This window comes from Eptesicus fuscus, chromosome 7 (genome assembly GCF_027574615.1).
Source record: "Eptesicus fuscus isolate TK198812 chromosome 7, DD_ASM_mEF_20220401, whole genome shotgun sequence".
Lineage (NCBI taxonomy): Eukaryota > Metazoa > Chordata > Mammalia > Chiroptera > Vespertilionidae > Eptesicus > Eptesicus fuscus.
The window spans coordinates 75962294-75980288 of record NC_072479.1 but is presented as its reverse complement, the minus strand read 5'-3'; the positions used below and the strand labels follow the sequence as shown (position 1 = coordinate 75980288).

The following is a 17995-nucleotide window of genomic DNA, read 5'->3' as shown; positions in this document are numbered from 1 at the left end:
TTTTAATGCCAACAATATACCTAATCTACCTCTTTGTTTTGTGACTTTTACTGTTTTTATGGTGACCAACCCCCTTCTTCCCAAATCATAAGACTCTATCACCAAACGATCTACTTGGACATTTAATACCACTGTGCAAAGAAGAGCCTCTGTGTGAGTACCTAGCTATTTGCAATTCCTGTCAATTGAACACGGATGAAAAAGGGAGGAAGGGGCTCATCACGGGGTTTCTGCTGATAGCACTTCATTTAACATATTTCAGTTTAGCAACAGGGGACTACAAAAAGAAACTATTTTATTTAAAATGCCTGGGCGACTATGTTATATCCACTGTAAATAGGTCCCACCCAGGAAGAGGTGCTAATGACCACGGGCCACATTGACAGTTTGACCCTATGGGGTGATTCTTCTCAAATGAATTCACCTCTTGCATAGGACACATATATATGTGTCACCTCTCTAAGGCTCACAAAATAGGCACTGCACAGATACTGAAACACAAGGGAGAGAAGAGTGTTCAACAAAGCACAAAGCAGCTGTACAGAGCAAGGTGTTAGGGAGGCTCTTGCATTTCATGGATATGCCAGACAGTGTTTAAAGCATAAGAATTGAAAATGGCCAATTTGAAGGTGGTTATAATTAGCTGAGGGCAACATCTCCTTCTGTTCTGGAATTTTCAAAGAAACGAAGTCTACAGCATACCAGCTCCTACAGGTTCAGGATGGATCAGTGATTTTATTTGATCTCCCATGTATAGACGGAGGACAGCTTCTCTCTTACTGATACTACTTAAGCTCTGAGGGTTACTCAGAGATAGTATACTCAGAGACTAGTTCTAGCCCTGTGTAGTAAGTGAAAATTTATTTGAGATCTTAACCTGGAAAGCTGTAAGAAGAAGTCAAATAGTACTATTTGAGGAACTTTTACATCTTGGTGATTACATCTTAGCAACTAGAATGATTAAAAAATTTTCATAGGTAGAGAAAATGTGAAAAATACGAAATACAGTGATAGCTATACTGAGCAGTGTTTTTTGAACTTTCCATCATGGAAAAAACTCCTGCGGAGGCCTTAGCACTTCTCTGTTTCAAACTTATGAAGTCTCTTTGATGTCCTGTGCTTTATCCTGAAAGGATGATTTTGTCAAATACTAAAAATCGTGTTTTTATAGTTAGTGTTGGTGGTAGATGGACTTGGTTGTGGATATACTGGATGTGTTTAGCCCTTACCTCCCACTTGGGATTATGGACTACTGTTTCAAAGTTAGCAAAAAAGCTTTAGATCCCACATCTCCTGTTATAACTAATTTTCAGTTAAGATGAATCAAGATTATCCTCTGATGTCTTATACTTACACATATTGCTAAATAATCTTGTGTGTATGCATACCACAGTGTGTGACTCACAGTATTAAACTACAGTTCTCCCTTGCAGATCAGTGTGTGTTGATATAATAATTACTTGAGAGCATGAAACCATCTGATTGGTACATTGCAACAAAAAATAGGTGTCCTAATAGGAGTCTCTGGCACTTCTGACATTACTAATACAAGCACATGGCTAGCAAATCAGAAAAGGTATGCATCACTGTTCCTGTGAAACAGGATCAGATAACAATAGAGTTCTACTTCTTGCGTCTGAATTTGAAGCAATATTTATAAGGATATTATAGCTCAGAGAATCTGATTGTATCTGGTAAGCTGGCCAGGGGTGTTCTGGCTTGTTGGGAAAAATATTTCTTTTTCTTGTCATAACTCCCAGGTGCTACTGCTGAGCAAATGGGAATATCGCTGCCAGAGTATTTGAAAACAAGAACAAAAATTGATTTGGACAATCTATGTATTCCTATCATTGACATAGACAAAACTGTGATCAGGGGTATGACAAGGGTCATAGTAAGTTTAACAGAAAAGCACCCAGAAATTCTCTCTTGCCATCAGCTTTTCAAACGAACTATTCTTGGTTACTGTAGGCAATAAGTTTTCATTGACTACTAAGAGACATGTATTAGTATTTACAAGTTGCTCTTATACTTTTTCCCAAGAAATGGCTACTTTATCAAGGAAAAACAGTTAAAATATGAAGTTCAGAGGGTTAGCATATCTATGACATTTGAGGATTTCTTGATAACATAGAATTATAAGCCTATACATTACCAACAGTGTGAGAAACTGAGTAAAAATACTCTCCTTCTAAGAGAACTATTTTAAGGCTAATAGTAATTCTCTTATTAAAAATATAACTATTTTAAAAACATAACTAAGCAAATGCTATCAAGAGATCAATTACTATTATAAAGCAAAGGCTATCTAGGTTCTTAAAAGCCTGCAATGATTAATGCAGAAATCGCTTAAATAAAGAAATATGTGGTACAGAAATGAAAGTCCCTGGATACACTTGTGACAGAAAGCTAAACTATAAAAAAATTAATTCACACATTTGTTAAGAAACATAAGCAAACTCAAAGCAACAATATTATATTTGAAAATCAAGGGCCAATACTGCTAAATAATACCTTAACTAAACAATTTTCCTTAATTTGAGAAGCAAAATTATTTCTACAGTTTTCTTTAGGATATCTTGTGAACAAAAGTTCAAGATTTCATTTAAAGTTATTTACCAATATTTACTCATAAGCACAGCTGTGAGTACATGATCAATGAGAATATCTCTGAAGAATTAAATACATTTCCTTTTGTTGGGGAATGAAAAATAAATTGTCCTGGGGTAGAATTGAGAGAAGAAAAATAAATAAATAATTGCTAAAGAGACAAGTACACATGAATTAAGATTTCATGTAATACCTGAGAAACTTAAAAAATTGCTGCTGATCTGAATTTTGAATCTTTGGCAAATAGACCATGAAAAAAAAAATCTTTTCTTGGCCTGTGTCTAATAAAATCAAAGGATAAAAATAAAATAAAGTTAACCAATGACATTGTTTCAGCCATTAATGAAAGCAGTTCACAAACAGTAAGTTCAAGGACATACATATAACTCAACAAGCAACACTATCCAAGGCCTCCAGTGCAGAGTTGAAGAGACCAGATTCCTTTTCCTGTTTTCATATCCACAGAACCCAATTTCTGTGTGCGGTTTTCAGAGGTTCATGGTGGGGTCTCTAAAGGTTTCTTCATCATTGAATATTATAAGTAATTATGTTCCCAGGCGGCAGTTCAGAGCCCAGTACCGCACTGGAACAACACCACAGGCAGGTCAGGTGACCTCTCTCCACTTCTCCTCTCTCTGGCGCTGAGGACAAAGTGATATGTCTGTCATACGCCATTACCATTAGAACAGAATCTTGTTCTTTTATTACAACTGAACTCCGCCAGATTTCTCAGCAGGTATGCTAAGTGAAATCAATGTCTTGGATTTCCAGGCTGAGCTTGGAGGTCACAGCCACTCTATCATTTCTCAGCATTATCCTTTCTCGTGCGCACACACACTCCCCAAGCCTCCAACTGGCACACAGCAGATTGAAAACAGCATGCATCAGAGGACCCATGCTGTACAATTTTACAGTCTTTTGGAGCCCCCTCCTTTTGATTCCCCCTTTTATTTTTTTGCAAATTGCAAATAACTTTTGTTTGTGTCCTTCTCCAGAGTTGTGAGTCAAAGGCAAAGGCATACCCAGAAGGAAGGGCAGGCAATAAAACCAGAGAACATGATTTTTGACAGCTGCCAATAAGATCATTTTCCTTACATCATCACCTGGATGTGACTTACGAGTCCATTGTTCTGAACAATAAATAGACTTTCAATGTAAACCATCAGGTTTATGCTGGGTAGGTATGCAGACAACCCAAAGCCCTTTAATAAAATAATTCTACAATATATAAGACAGACATGAAAATTCACTAATAAAACACATAAAAATACCCCCCAGGACACTAAGAATTTATTGGATAAAATCTTAAATGCAATAATAAATGATAATTATTATATAGAAGTAAAATATCTTTGCAAAGTGAAAATATTTATTATGCTATATATAAATGTCAATTCCAGGCTATAAACAACTAAATTAGTATTTTGAAAGGGGTCCTCTTTATTTACTGCTTGGTTTTATTTATTTTTGGCCATGTTCTTCATTCAAGTGATGATGGTAATATTTGTTGGTCAGGCTATTTTTAACCTATTAAAGTTTACTGCTGAGTGAAACACAAGCATCTTTAAGGCATCTTTTCTGACAATAAGTGGTTGTAGACAGTATGCCAGAGGATACTGAGCAAAGAAAGGACAGCTTTTCATTATATTGTTGTTGTTACTTATTAGTAAAAAGAGGCATTTTATTTGTGTTGAACTTTTTATGTATTTAACAATAATTACAGATGAAAGGATATATAACATCCGCAGTTTTATTAAACTTTATATGATAGTAAAATCATGAGGGCTAATTTTCTTCTTTTTTTGTTTTTGTTTTAAAGAATAGTTTATTGATTTTCAGAGAGAGAGAGAAAGGAAAGGGGGAGGGGAGAGAGAGAGAAACATCAATGTGAGAGTACAACATGGATCTGCTGCCTTTGCACGCCCCCTAACTGGGATCGAGCCTGCAACCCAGGCATGTGCCCTGACTGGGAATCAAACCAGCAACCTCCTGGTGCATGGGACAATGCCCAACCAACTGAGCTGCACCAGCCAAGGCAGGGCTAATTTTCAAAGAGAACTGAATTTTAAAGGTAAAATATAAATATATTTGTTAAATTATATATAATCATAGATACAGAAACAACCTATTTTTTTGCTCACATTAAATAAACACAGATATGTGAAACCATAAAATGTGGCAGAATTTTAACATTACTTAAATAATCAGTTTTATACCCAGTCTATGGAGTTCTATGAGTGTCTAGAACCATACAGTTTATAAAGCAGCATCCTAATTTTGGCAAAGAAAACTTTAATTCAAAAATAAAAAAATGTCCTAATGTAAAGCATCATTATAAAGCATGATGTAAAAAAATTCACATTAGTAAATCAAGAAAAACAATAATACCTCACAGAGTTATTTGTGTGTGACAATGACTATGTGGCTATAGCTACTTATTTTATTCAAACTTAGTCTGTGTATGTAATATATTAAAACTGTTGGCCCATGAGACACTGCTTTAAAATTAAATTGTATTGACTAAATGTTATAATTATTATCAAGTTTGAGAAAATGTATGCTCTAGACTGACAGTTGTAGGGGAGCTGGGGGAAATGGGTGAAGGGATTAAGTGGTAGGAATTGGTAGTTACAGAATAGTCACAAAGACGTAGATTACAGCATAGGAAATACAGTCAATCAAGTCATGATGACTGTGTGTGGGGCCCGGTGGCTGCTTGAAGTATCAGGGGAACCACTCTGTAAAATAACGTAATTTTCTAGCCACTTTGCTGTACATGTGAAACTAATACAGAATACTATTGAATGTAAACTGTTATTGAAAAAAAGGTATGTTCTGCTGTCAGTATAAAGTAAAGCAGACCAGGCCTTAGGTATATATTAAGCGCTCAACATGCAAGGCCCATTACACAGCTGAAAGAGATCTGACAAGTGGCATATGTATATTTCCTAATGTCACTAGTGTGTATAATCATTTGTACTGTATATTTGCACATATTGCTGTGGAGTCACTTTCTAAGGCCCCTGTCCAGGTTAAGTTATACTTCCAAATATGCACTGAGTGGCCAGATTATTATGATCTCTGAATGCATAATAATCTGGCCCAGTGCATGAATTCGTGCATGGGTGGGGTCCGGCCAGCCTGGTCAGGGGGAGGGGGCATGGGCAGTTGGCCGGCCTGCCTGCTGGTGGAACTCCTGGTCAGGGGGACAATTTGCATATTAGCCTTTTATTATATAGGATATACACTGAGTGGCCAGATTATTATGCGTTCAGAGATCATAATAATCTGGCCACTCAGTGTATTTCTCTCTTATTAATACAGCAAAAGACTTCAGAGTTTTGAGAAGGCAGAGATTGGAGCTCACTTTCCAAACTGACCCTTTCTCTTTCCAGTTCAGTCTCTGAATTAATTGGTTAACTGTGAAAGGTAGCTGCCAGGGAACAAGAGGCTTAACAAATTTCTTGTATTTTTTTCCTCTGTTAATACTTCCTAATTTTTTTCAACTGTGTGACTATGATTACTCTTATGCTGTTCCTCTTTATTTTAAAAAAAAATTTTAAAATATATTTTATTGATTTTTTACAGAGAGGAAGGGAGAGAGATAGTCAGAAACATCGATGTGAGAGAAACATCGATCAGCTGCCTCCTGCACAGATGTGCCCGCAACTAAGGTACATGCCCTTGACCGGAATCGAACCTGGGACCTCTCAGTCCGCAGGCCGACGCTCTATCCACTGAGCCAAACCGGTTTCGGCCACTGTTACTCTTTAGACATTTCAGCATGGCTTTCATGGAATGAAGAATAGAAGCAATTTTCTAGGTAGTTCAGCAAAAAACAAACACTGAGGATACATAACTGTATCAGTTTTCTACTTAACATTTTCTAATAGGTAGAGAATATGTGCAATTATTTCCCTAAGTGATCTCAGGGAAAACTACTTTATGGCTACTCTTCTTAATTCATCTATAGAAAGTTTAATATCTTCACACATATCATATAATAAGTCAGGTCTTTACAAACACAGAAATTTAATTTTTCTGCATTCCTCTTCTTCTAAATTAAGAAACAAATTATTAAAACCTCCCCTGATTATTTTTCATGTTCTCTCAGGAAATGTTTCTTTAGCTCCTAAAACTAAACTAGCTTTAAATAGTCTTACTTCTAACACTATTATTATCTTCATACTAGAGGCCCGGTGCATGAATTCATGCACCAGTGGGTCCTGCAGCCTGGCCTGTGGGATCAGGCTGAAACCAGCTCTCTGACATCCCCTGAGGGGTCCCGGGTTGTGAGAGGGTGCAGGCCAGGCCAAGGGACCCCACCGGTGCATGATCGTGGCCAGAGAGGGACGCGGGAGGTTGGCCAGGTGGAGAGGGACCACGGGAAGGCTCCAGGGCGTGTCTGCCCATTTTGCTCAGTCAGTCCTGATCAGCCACACCCCAGCAGCAAGCTAACCTACCCCTGGTGGTCAGTGCACATCATAGCGAGCGGTTGAGTGGTCTTAGCATATCATTAGCATATTATGCTTTGATTTGTTGAACGGTCAACCGGACACTGAGCATATTAGGATTTTATTATATAGGATCTTTACCTGACAATTGCATTGGATAAATGATATATCTAAAATTAAACTTATACCATAACACATTATAAGTGATTGATATTTAAATCAAACATTTTCTATATGCCCTCATTATACTCATATTTTAAGTTCTATTTCAGTCGCCCCTTCTTTGGGAAACCTTTCCCATGGTCTCTCACTGAAGGTAATCTCTCTGTCCTAGTAACATCCAAAGCACTTTATCTGTAACTCTTTATAAGACTTTGTGTCATAGAGTATGGGTATCCATTTTATCACACTGTAAGCTAGTTGTGTGCAGTATACTATCATATAAATCTTTGTAGCACTCATTACTTATAAAAGCTATCTGTGGAATAAATGATGCTAAATGTATGTATGTAAATTTACACGCACTGATCCTACTAGACTCTTATCTCCTTGCACACCCACAGTTTAGCCCCGTTGCTGGCACATAATAGATATTCAATAAATACCACTGAATGAAAAGTAAAACTCGAAATGGTAAAATATATAGCTTCTTCCAAAGGGTACCTTGCTTTTGGGTGGCGGGCTGTTTGTGCTCTTGTCTGTGTGAATGCTGGTAGGAGATACAGCAGCACCGAGGTTGCCTTGGGGTATGCCTGGGAGCTTTCCTCCTGGGGATACCTGCATCGCAGCCAGCTGGGCAGCATATAACTGCTGCAGAAGAAACAGAGAGAGGGGGGAACATTGAAAGACGCGGTGATAAAATTAATGCACCCTTCAGACAGTACCTACTTTCAGATGTGGTATTTTTCCTATGGGTATTTTTGCTTAGTGCCCTGGAATATTTAAAGAAAGAAGCTGTCACCTAAACTTTCACGACTTACTTTTTATGGGAGGAGTAACAGAGACTACATATAAGAGGTTTCAGCTTCGGGAAGTGCAGAGGTTCTAAGAAAATAGCAGGCTGTATAGTTACTCTTTCCCAAGATCTCTGGAAGGCAAGTATATCATTCTTTGGCCAAGACCTCTTTTCGTTCTACATATTTTAAATTTTACAGTGTGTTACAAATAATGCAGCTTCATATACAAAGTAACTTGCCTATTATTCATGTTTAAAGTACTATGCCTTTTTTTTCAAACTTGCTGAAATGAGCACCTGTAACAATTTTTTGTGATTGTTAGTTGTATAGAAATACAAAAAAAAAAAAAAAAAAAAAAAAAAGCCATTGAGCAGGAATGGAAGGAGTTTTGTAAGAACATTATCTCGATAGTCTACCTACACTGATAAAAATTAAGACATTGCCAGAAGTCCACTTTACCTCATAATATCTAAACAAAGACAAACCTGAAATTATCTTGAGGATTTGGGTTTTCAGGATTACTGTCTAAGCATACGCATAGCAGCACAATTTACAATAGCTAAGATTTGGAAACAGCCTAGGTGCCCATCAGCAGATGACTGGATCGGAAAACTGTGGTACATCTACACAATGGAATACTATGCTGCCATAAAAAAGAAGGAATTCTCATCATTTGCAGCAACCTGGATGGAATTGGAGAACATTATGCTAAGTGAAATAAGCCAGTCAATGAAAGAAAAATACCACATGATCTCACTCATTTAGGGAGAGTAAAGAACATTATAAAGTGGTGAACAAAAAGATAGATACAGAGACAGTAAAGCATCAAACAGACTTTCAAAGTACAGGGGGAAAGTTTGGGAAAGGTGGGGGAGTTATGAAATCAAACGAAGGACTTGTATGCATGCATATAAGCATAAACAATGGACGCAAAACTCTGGGGGGGGAGGGCATGTGTGGGTGTGGGGTGGGGGGGGTAATAGTAAGATATGTACACATATAATACCTCAATAAAAATATTAAAAAAAAAAAAAACATACACATTTTGCTACGCCATCACATAATCAAGCTTACTAAATAATCAATAAAATATTCTAAAAGTCAGTTTAATAATAGAACAAAGTTTTAATTTGATAATGATAGCTATATGATGTGGTGTCTTAAAACAAGGAGGTTGTTTTAGATTCAAGTAGTCAGATAAAAAAATTAAATTAATATTTTTTTCATTTCTATTTAGCAGTATGTGAAAAATTTTAAATCTGGATGAGGGGACAATATATAGTTATTTTTCCCCAACTCTGATCAAAATTTCTCACTGTTCCCAGATCACTGCATTTGCCACCAAGCACATCGATTTTCCTCATTGGCCTCTATTTCTAATACATTTTAATTTATATCAAATAACATATGTTCCTTAAATTTACATTACATTACAGAAGCATAAATAGGCTTCAAGTCTTAGAGAATCTAATGTACCTCAGGTCTGCTGGAATTTTAACATAAACCAGACATTTTAGTACTGCTGAATCTTAATCTGGCTATTCACAAATTAACAAGAAATTTCAGTGGATTTAAGAGGCTGACAGTGGTTCTCATACCTGGCTATATATGTAAGGGATGGTAACTTACAAATTAAATGCTGCTGTGACGTCATTCAACTTTATAAAAAATGAAGGTCATTTGTCTATCCATTTATTTTATTTTTTAAAATATATTTTTATTGATTTTTTACAGAGAGGAAGGGAGAGAGATAGATAGTTAGAAACATCGATCAGCTGCCTCCTGCACACCTCCTACTGGGGATGTGCCCACAACCAAGGTAAATGCCCTTGACCGGAATCGAACCTGGGACCTTTCAGTCTGCAGGCCGACGCTCTTTCCACTGAGCCAAACCGGTTAGGGCTGTCTATCCATTTAAATATGTGTGTTGACTGATGTTAAAAGGAGGGAGTAAAGAGATGATTAATATTTTATTTATTACACACTCTTAAGGCAATAACAATAGGTGTCTGTACTCAGTGAGATCTACAATCCCAGAACCACTGGTTGACCTTGCTGAGGGGAAAGGGGTGACATGTGGTGGGGAATGAAAAGCCACCCGTAGTTATAAGCATCCTGTGAACTATATAACAAAGTCAGGTCTTTTATATGCATATACAATCCTATTAATAAAAGGCTAATATGCAAATTGACTGAACGGCGGGACAAAAGGCGGAACAACCAGTGGAACGACCAGTTGCTATGATGTGAACTGATCACCAGGGGGCAGATGCTCAAGGCAGGAGCTTCCCCAAGCCCGCAGGCCCCAGGCCAGCCAACGCGGGTGCCAGTGGGGGCCCCGATCACCCGGCCAGTCGTCCCACAGATTGGCCCTGATTGCCAGCCAGGCCTAGGGAACCTACCCATGCACTGGTTTTGAAATCTGTGCATGGGTAGGGTCCCTAGGCCTGGCCAGTGATCAGGGCTGATTGGGGCCTTCTGGCTGCCAGCCAAGTCCTTCCTTCATTCCACGCCGCCCTCTGGTGGTCAGTGCATGTCATAAGGAGCAATCTAACTCCCAAGGGGACATTTACATATTAGCTTTTTATATATATAGATATATATATAAATTAAAACAAAAGTCTAACATTTTCCTTGAAAGGATGGCAGATAAAGTCAAGAGTTAAATAATAAGATGTATTATAATAAATCTACTTTAACAGTTAAGTTGTTTTAAACATAAAAAACAAATTGAAACTCTAAACATAAAGAACTAAAGCTTTACAATAATGCTCACATCATGAGGTTAACCAGATTAACAGAATAACTCTTTTTGCCTTGCACAATAACTTGACTCTTATCTTAAAACTAATGAACACACAACATCATAGAGCATTAGGTTTGCCAGTCTTTATATTGCTTAAAATATTCCATTTTCCTCTCCACATCCCTGCAGTAAATCAACAATGATTTTAAAAAAATAAACAATCTCATATGGTTAAATTGTCTCTACTCATTGATTACTTAGTGTATTCTTGGTGGTCATACGTTCATAAGTATGTTTCTTTATGTGTAGATACATATAAATAATCCTCAATTTTGTCTCACATTGTTCCATAAGCCTACATTTTTGTCTCTCCAGCATTTTGAGCTCCTTTAAGAACCATGATTTCTACCTCTAGTGGAACCGTTAAAAGTAAGGTAAACCTCAATTCTAATCCCATGTCTGAGCCACTGACCTTGGGCAACTAAAATGAGGCTCAAATCTATAATCTGCAAATTCAGGGATAAATAAAACTGAGCTTTAGTAGGGTTGCTGTGAGAAGCAAATCACATAATGTGATAAAATACTCAGAAAAACACATGGCAAAGAATGCTGGATAAATAACTAATAATTTTTATATGTCTTTATTGATTTTTAGAGAGAGGGAAGGAGAGAGATAGAAACACTGATGAGAGAGAAACATTGATTGGCTGCCTCCTATAGGCCCACTACTGGAGTACGAGCCCACAGCCTAGGCATGTGTCCTGACCAGGAATAGAGCCAGCTACTTCTTGGTTCATGAGTCAATGCTCAATCACACAAGCCAGGCAACTAGGTAGTATATATGCTAATACCCTGCTATACTCTGGACTATGGTAGTATGGTGAAAGATACAGAAAATGAATAAACATAATTTCTTTCCTAAGTAAAGATTGGTAAACATAAAACAGTGAGACTATTAGTGTACTATAACTGCATGCCACTGAAAAAACAGGAAATGAGTCAGTGCATTCTGATATGTTTTCATAAAAGATATGTAGCTAAGCTGAGCATAAAAACCGGAGGTGGCATTCTAGAAAGGGAGAATAATTTAAAGAAAGGTACAGGGGCAGCAGTGAGTTAGTTGTTGCAAAGGGAACACAGGATAGGGTGGAGCAGTGAGTAGTTGGGAGGATGTGGCAGAAAGAACAATGACCTAATTGAGTGTATGTCCTGGGCAGAGTAAAATAGTACTGGATTTGTAGGTAATGTTCACCTTCTAGAAAAGCTTAAAATAAAGGCAAAAAAGTTTAAATTTAATATGTAGACAAGAGAAAGTCACTGAATGTCTGAGAGCAATATATATTACATTTTTAACTAAAATAAAGATAAGGCAAAATGATCAATTATGAGGTTATCAAAATTTAGTAGTGATATTTTTAATGATAACTTGAGTTGAAAAGTAATAGTTGTGACAATGAAGAGGGGAAAATGACTCCAAATTCATATTAACTAGAGAAAAGTAAAAAGAAACTGAACAGGATGAATCATATAATTTATATAAAGTCTTCATTTCATAAATATAGTATATAAATATTCACCTATCATACATTTTCATTAGTATACATAGTCATTGTTATCTTTGTAAGACAGACAAAACACATATATTTTCTTCCTTAAGAAAAACACGAAGAAGTAAGTAACACAGAGAAATTTTCCTATAATTTTGCATTGTGGTAGTAAAAATGCTAGAATCATTCAGTCATGGCCTTCCCCTAACATACAGCTCATTAAACACTTCTTTAAGTATTAAGAGCATGATGCAATGTATCTATAACAATAGGAGCTTGAATTGTATTTATCTTATCCAAACCTAATCAGTGTTTGTTTTTTTCCTGGCCTGCGCCCTGTGTACCAAAGCACTACTAGGCTGACAGTGGGCTGGGAGTCCATTAGCAGGCATTCTTGGTGATGATCCAATGTAGGGTCAAAATAAAGTCTGGCCTGGTCAGTATGGCTCAGTGGATCAAGCACCATCCCATGCACCAAGGGGTCACTGGTTTGATTCCTGTCAGGGCACATGCTGGGTGGTGGGCTCGACCCCCTACTCCCCCATAGGTGGAGTGAAGGAGACAGCTGATGCATATTTCTCTCTCATTGATGTTTCTGTCTTTCCATTCCTCTATCTCTAAAATCAATAAAAATTTTTTTTAAAAAGTCTGATGGGATGATAAAGAACACATATTTTAACTTGAACTAGTTAATTAGTACAGGTTATAGCTTTAATGAATTTTCACTATTAATTGATTGCTAATTGAGGGAAAATACTATAATTGTATTTGGATAACATGGCTTTTAACCAGTTAGAGATGATTGTATTTTCTTATGAAGATAATCATTTTACTCAGATAGTCTAAGCTAGCGTTCAGTACTTTTAAATGCTAGGAGTGGAGAAATTCCACAAAACAGCCTATTTAAATTCTAAGGTAAATTACTTCATTAATTACTTGAGATGGCAAGTTCTTGCCACTTCACCCTAATAAGTAAGCTATTTTCCCCAAATTGCTAAAAACACAACTTCTCCCATTGGCTACTAGCCTAGTGTCTAATTGCCATCTGGAGTATTTGGACTCAAAGCATTAGGTAGTGATGAAACTATATATCACTATTTGTGCCCTCAAACCAATTACTGCCTAGCAAACTCCTTGAAGGCAGGGATTATGTCTCTATTATTTAGTGCTTTCTCAGAAAATCCTAGAAGGAAGAAAAAAGAAGAAATGAGTAAAGGCAGAAATGAACTGCATAAAAGAATATCATTAATCTTGAACAAAACTATATTTCCAGGATATATTTAATATATATTTAATAATGATAATGACATTTTAAAAACCTGAAAAGAAATTGGCATCACTTTATTATTTGAGAAACTAGGAAAAACCAGCTATTGGTGATGTTGATGAAACTCATTCATTCATTCCACTCACTTAAAAGGAACAAAGAAAATTAATTTCAAAATCTTATCAGCATAAGAACAAAAGATAGCTTAATATACCCATTGTAGCCATTATTGTAATAGTAAGTCAATTTAGAATTATGAACAGAAAAATTAGGTAAAGATTATTAGAAAAAGTTAATATCTTTTTGAAAAGACAATAGAACCAGGACATTAAGAATACAGATATTCTTAAATATTTTGGAAAATACAAATGAGAAATGCCTTACTTCTGATCAGTGGATATACACTACTTACTGAATGCCACATATTTATTATTTAGAGAGTAAAAAGAACTTAGTAGGAGCTAAGCTTTTAGTAGATGTAAACTATTTTGGGGGATCCTTTTTTATTCCTTAAATCAAAGCTTAATTTTCTATTTGAACTAGAATGTATTATCAGGTGTTTCTTTCTTGTGAGAACAATTTGCATAAAGTCCCAGGAGACAGGGCTGACACTACATTCTGACAGTTACTCAGGAGTCAGTAGCATATGACAGTATATGGTTTGATTCAACTATCTTATCTTCCCCTACTGCAGCCATGGATTAAGAGAGAGGGGCATTCATATTTTAATGGGAAAACAGTGCAAAATAAGTCATGTCTACTATTCTCTTTGTCCTTACCCTCCCTTTTTCTTACTCCTCACATCTCTCTTTTCCATGTCACCCAACTTCACACTAGATAGGAGAGCTGGGTACAAAAATCACAGAAAAAAATTTAAAAAGGACATTAAAATTATGACTAAAACATTGTCTTTTCTAAATGCTGTATGGTAAAACATACTGATTATTTAAGAAATTTGTGAACTTTGGCATTGCCTGCCATTATCTGAATGGAGAGGGCTAACACTGCAAAACCATTTAATATTGTTTTCGTTGAATTAAAATTATTTTTATAGGTAGAATAATTTTCTCCGAATGTTGTCGCATATCCAACATCAATCCATAAATGAGAGAAAAAATAGGTATATGTAACTATAAATGAATGTTACATATTTTTAATGTTTAATGAAACCAATGAGGTTGCTTTAATTGGGCTGGAAGTTCAAATCCTTTATCAGTCTTGATGATCAAGCAAGCTCTCATTCAGAATTTAGCAGTGACTTCTAAACTCTCCAATAAGCAAACAAATATAGACCTAAATTTTCAAACACAATGGAATACTACACTGCAGTAAAAAGAAGGAATTCTTACCATTTGCAACAGCATGGATGGAACTGGAGAGCATTATGCTAAGTGAAATAAGCCAGTCAGAGAAAGATAAATATCACATGATCTCACTCATTTATGGAATATAATGAACAACATAAACTGATGAACAAAAACAAATCCAGAGATAGAGAAGCATGATCAGACCATCAAACCTCAGAGGGAAGGGAGGGGAGGGTGGGGGTAAGAAGGAGAGATCAACCAAAGGACTTGTATGCATGCATATAAGCCTAACCAATGGACACAGACAACAGGGGGGTGAAGGCATGAGTAGAGGGGTGGGGGGGGGGGCAATGGGGCAATGAGGACACATACGTAATACCTTAATCAATAAAGAAAAAAATTAAAAAATAAAAATAAATAAACATAACTTTTGCAGAAAAAAAATAAATAAAATGTAAGATATAGGGTAAGAAAAAAATAGCACCTTGAAGTTCAAATATATTCATAGAATTTACAGGTTGTTTTTTTTTTTAATTGCAGGGACTGAAATCTGGCAATAAGAGTTAATATATAGCCACTGTGTTAACCACTTGGATTAGAGGTTTTAAAACATGTGCATTGTCATTTATTAGGATTTTAAAAATAGGTAAATGTGTACTTCTAAAGTTTAAATCAAACTTTATGATATATGTTAGATGTGATGTGTAAGGACAGCATTTGTTTGTTGTTTTAAGGGAAGGGACAAAAAATAACATTTGTGAGGAGAATATTCAGAAAGCAATTTCAAGGCTCTATAAGTGTTATCTTTATTACTTAATTTCAGCTTCTTAATGTAACTTAAATGTGGAGTTTAAAGAGAAACTAATGTACTGGAGAAAATCTTTCAAAACATATCAGCATGTTTCAATGTGAATAAATCTGCTTTGCACATTATTTTTTCACAATGTTTCTTCACCGAAAATTATCAGAGCAACTTAAGTTTAAACATGGACTTTCTTTTCCTAATATTGTCTGCTCTTCCTTTGGGTGTTATTCAAGTATATTGTAAAAAAAGAAAGAAGGAAGGAAGGAAGGAAGGAAGGAAGGAAGGAAGGAAGGAAGGAAGGAAGATAGGCCTTAAATTTATGGGATCCCAAGGCAAAAATGCAAAGTGCAAACAGAAACTCACATGCCAAATTTATAAGAAATTACATTTTACAAATCATGCTAGTACAGTGTTAAATAAAATATGTTTCACTCTCCCATTTTGACAAACAAACCTTCAAAATATCTGGATGCAAACCACAATGTACCACTTCACAATAGAATGGCTATTATTAAAAAACAAAAAAAGAAAATTACAAAGGTTGGTGAAGATATGGAGAAGCTGGAACCCTTGTGCATTGCTAGTGGGGATATAAAATGGTGCAGCTGCTATGGAAAACAGTATGACAATTCATGCAAAAATTAAACAGAACTACCATATGATCCAGCATTCCCACTTCTGGGTCTATACCCAAAATAACTGAAAGCAGGAACTGGAACAGATATCTGTACACCCATGATTGGAGCAACATTAGTCTCAATAGCCAAAAACTGAAAAAAACCACAGTGTCCATCAACAGAACACTAGCTCTGTACCCATTAAAGAATACCAGCATGCCAAACTGAAACATAATGACTTGTATTAACCACTAAGGTGACTGCTGGGAAAAAATGAAGATTAGGAAGAGCTGACAGCTAGCTTTCAAGCTTGAGACTCTTAGACAATTCTATGTATGGATGAAAGGCTTGGAGTAAGGAGTTGATGGTTAGAGTTCTCTCCTAGCCTCCTCGGTGGTTAATCCATAGAAGTGGAGTCAGGACTGGAGGAATGAAGCATTTCTCTTGCTGCTTGAGCAACTCTAACATAAACCATGGGAGAAGGTGACTGGAGGAAGGTACCTGGGGAAATTATAAGAGTTTTCACTTCATCTCCAATGCAAAGTTCTAGCTGGGGCATTTATCCCAAGGGCATGAAGGGAGTAGCAGTCTGGGTATACCAGGGATTAGCCAGTCACCTTGTGGAGCAAGTTCAAGTAAGTACACACAACCTGGGAGATTCAGGATCTTTTGCATTTAGACACACATTATTCTTTATTTAAAAAACAATCTTATTGACTTCAGAGCAGAAGGGAGAGGGAGAGAGAGAGAAACATCAATAATAAGAGAGAATCATTGATTGGCTGCCTCCCACATGCCTCACACTGGTGATAGAGCCCACAACCTGGGCATGTGCCGGCCAGAAATTGAACCACGACCTCCTGGTTCATAGGTAAACACTCAACCACTGAACCATGCCAGCCAGGCTGGACACAATTTCTGAACTTGAGAGAAAGAAACACAACAAACTGAAAGAGTATGTCAACTCAGAGTTGTCCAAATGGAGGAAACTAATAGCCATCTCAATGGTGCATAATTTAAAAAATGAACAAGTTGGAGCTACTGGAACATAGGAGTCAAAAGCAGATTATGTAAGGAAATGACCTGAGTGGACAGAGCCTCCTAAGGCTGGATGGTCAGCTGACATCCAGAGTTGATTCAAGACAGCAGGAGGACAAGCCACAAGGGGAAGGTAGAGCAAGGTCTGCCTTCAGAGGAAACAGGTGAGCTACATGTCTGAGAAAACAAGGGGCTGTCTGGTAGGGGATCCAAGGCAGAAACTATTCCTATTATGATCCACACCTTTATATAGGACATGGGCGGTTGGCCAGCCTGTCTGCTGGTCGAACTCCTGGTTGAGGGGACAATTTACATATTAGCCTTTTATTATATAGGATATACACTGAGTGACCAGATTATTATGCATTCAGATATCATAATAATCTGGCCACTAATCTGTGTGTGTGTGTGTGTGTGTGTGTGTGTGTGTATATATATATATATATATATATATATATATATATATACTAGAGGCCTGGTGCATGAAATTCGTGCACGGAGGGGGGTTGTCCCTCAGCCCAGCCTGTACCCTCTCCAATCTGGGACCCCTCGAGGGATGTCCGACTGCCCGTTTAGGCCCGATCCCACCAGGATCGGGCCTAAACAGGCAGTCAGACATCCCACTCACAATCCAGGACTGCTGGCTCC

The 17995-nt window shown here is 36.9% G+C and overlaps 1 protein-coding gene across 1 annotated transcript in view; it reads right to left on the bottom strand.

Annotated features, from left to right (window-relative positions):
• Positions 1–17995, bottom strand: part of SOX5 (SRY-box transcription factor 5) — a 971057-nt gene that overhangs the window by 65012 nt on the left and 888050 nt on the right. Inside the window, exon 14 of the mRNA XM_054719220.1 lies at positions 7728–7874. Within this exon, the coding sequence (XP_054575195.1) occupies positions 7728–7874 (147 nt within the window). The remainder of the gene's footprint in view (positions 1–7727; positions 7875–17995) is intronic.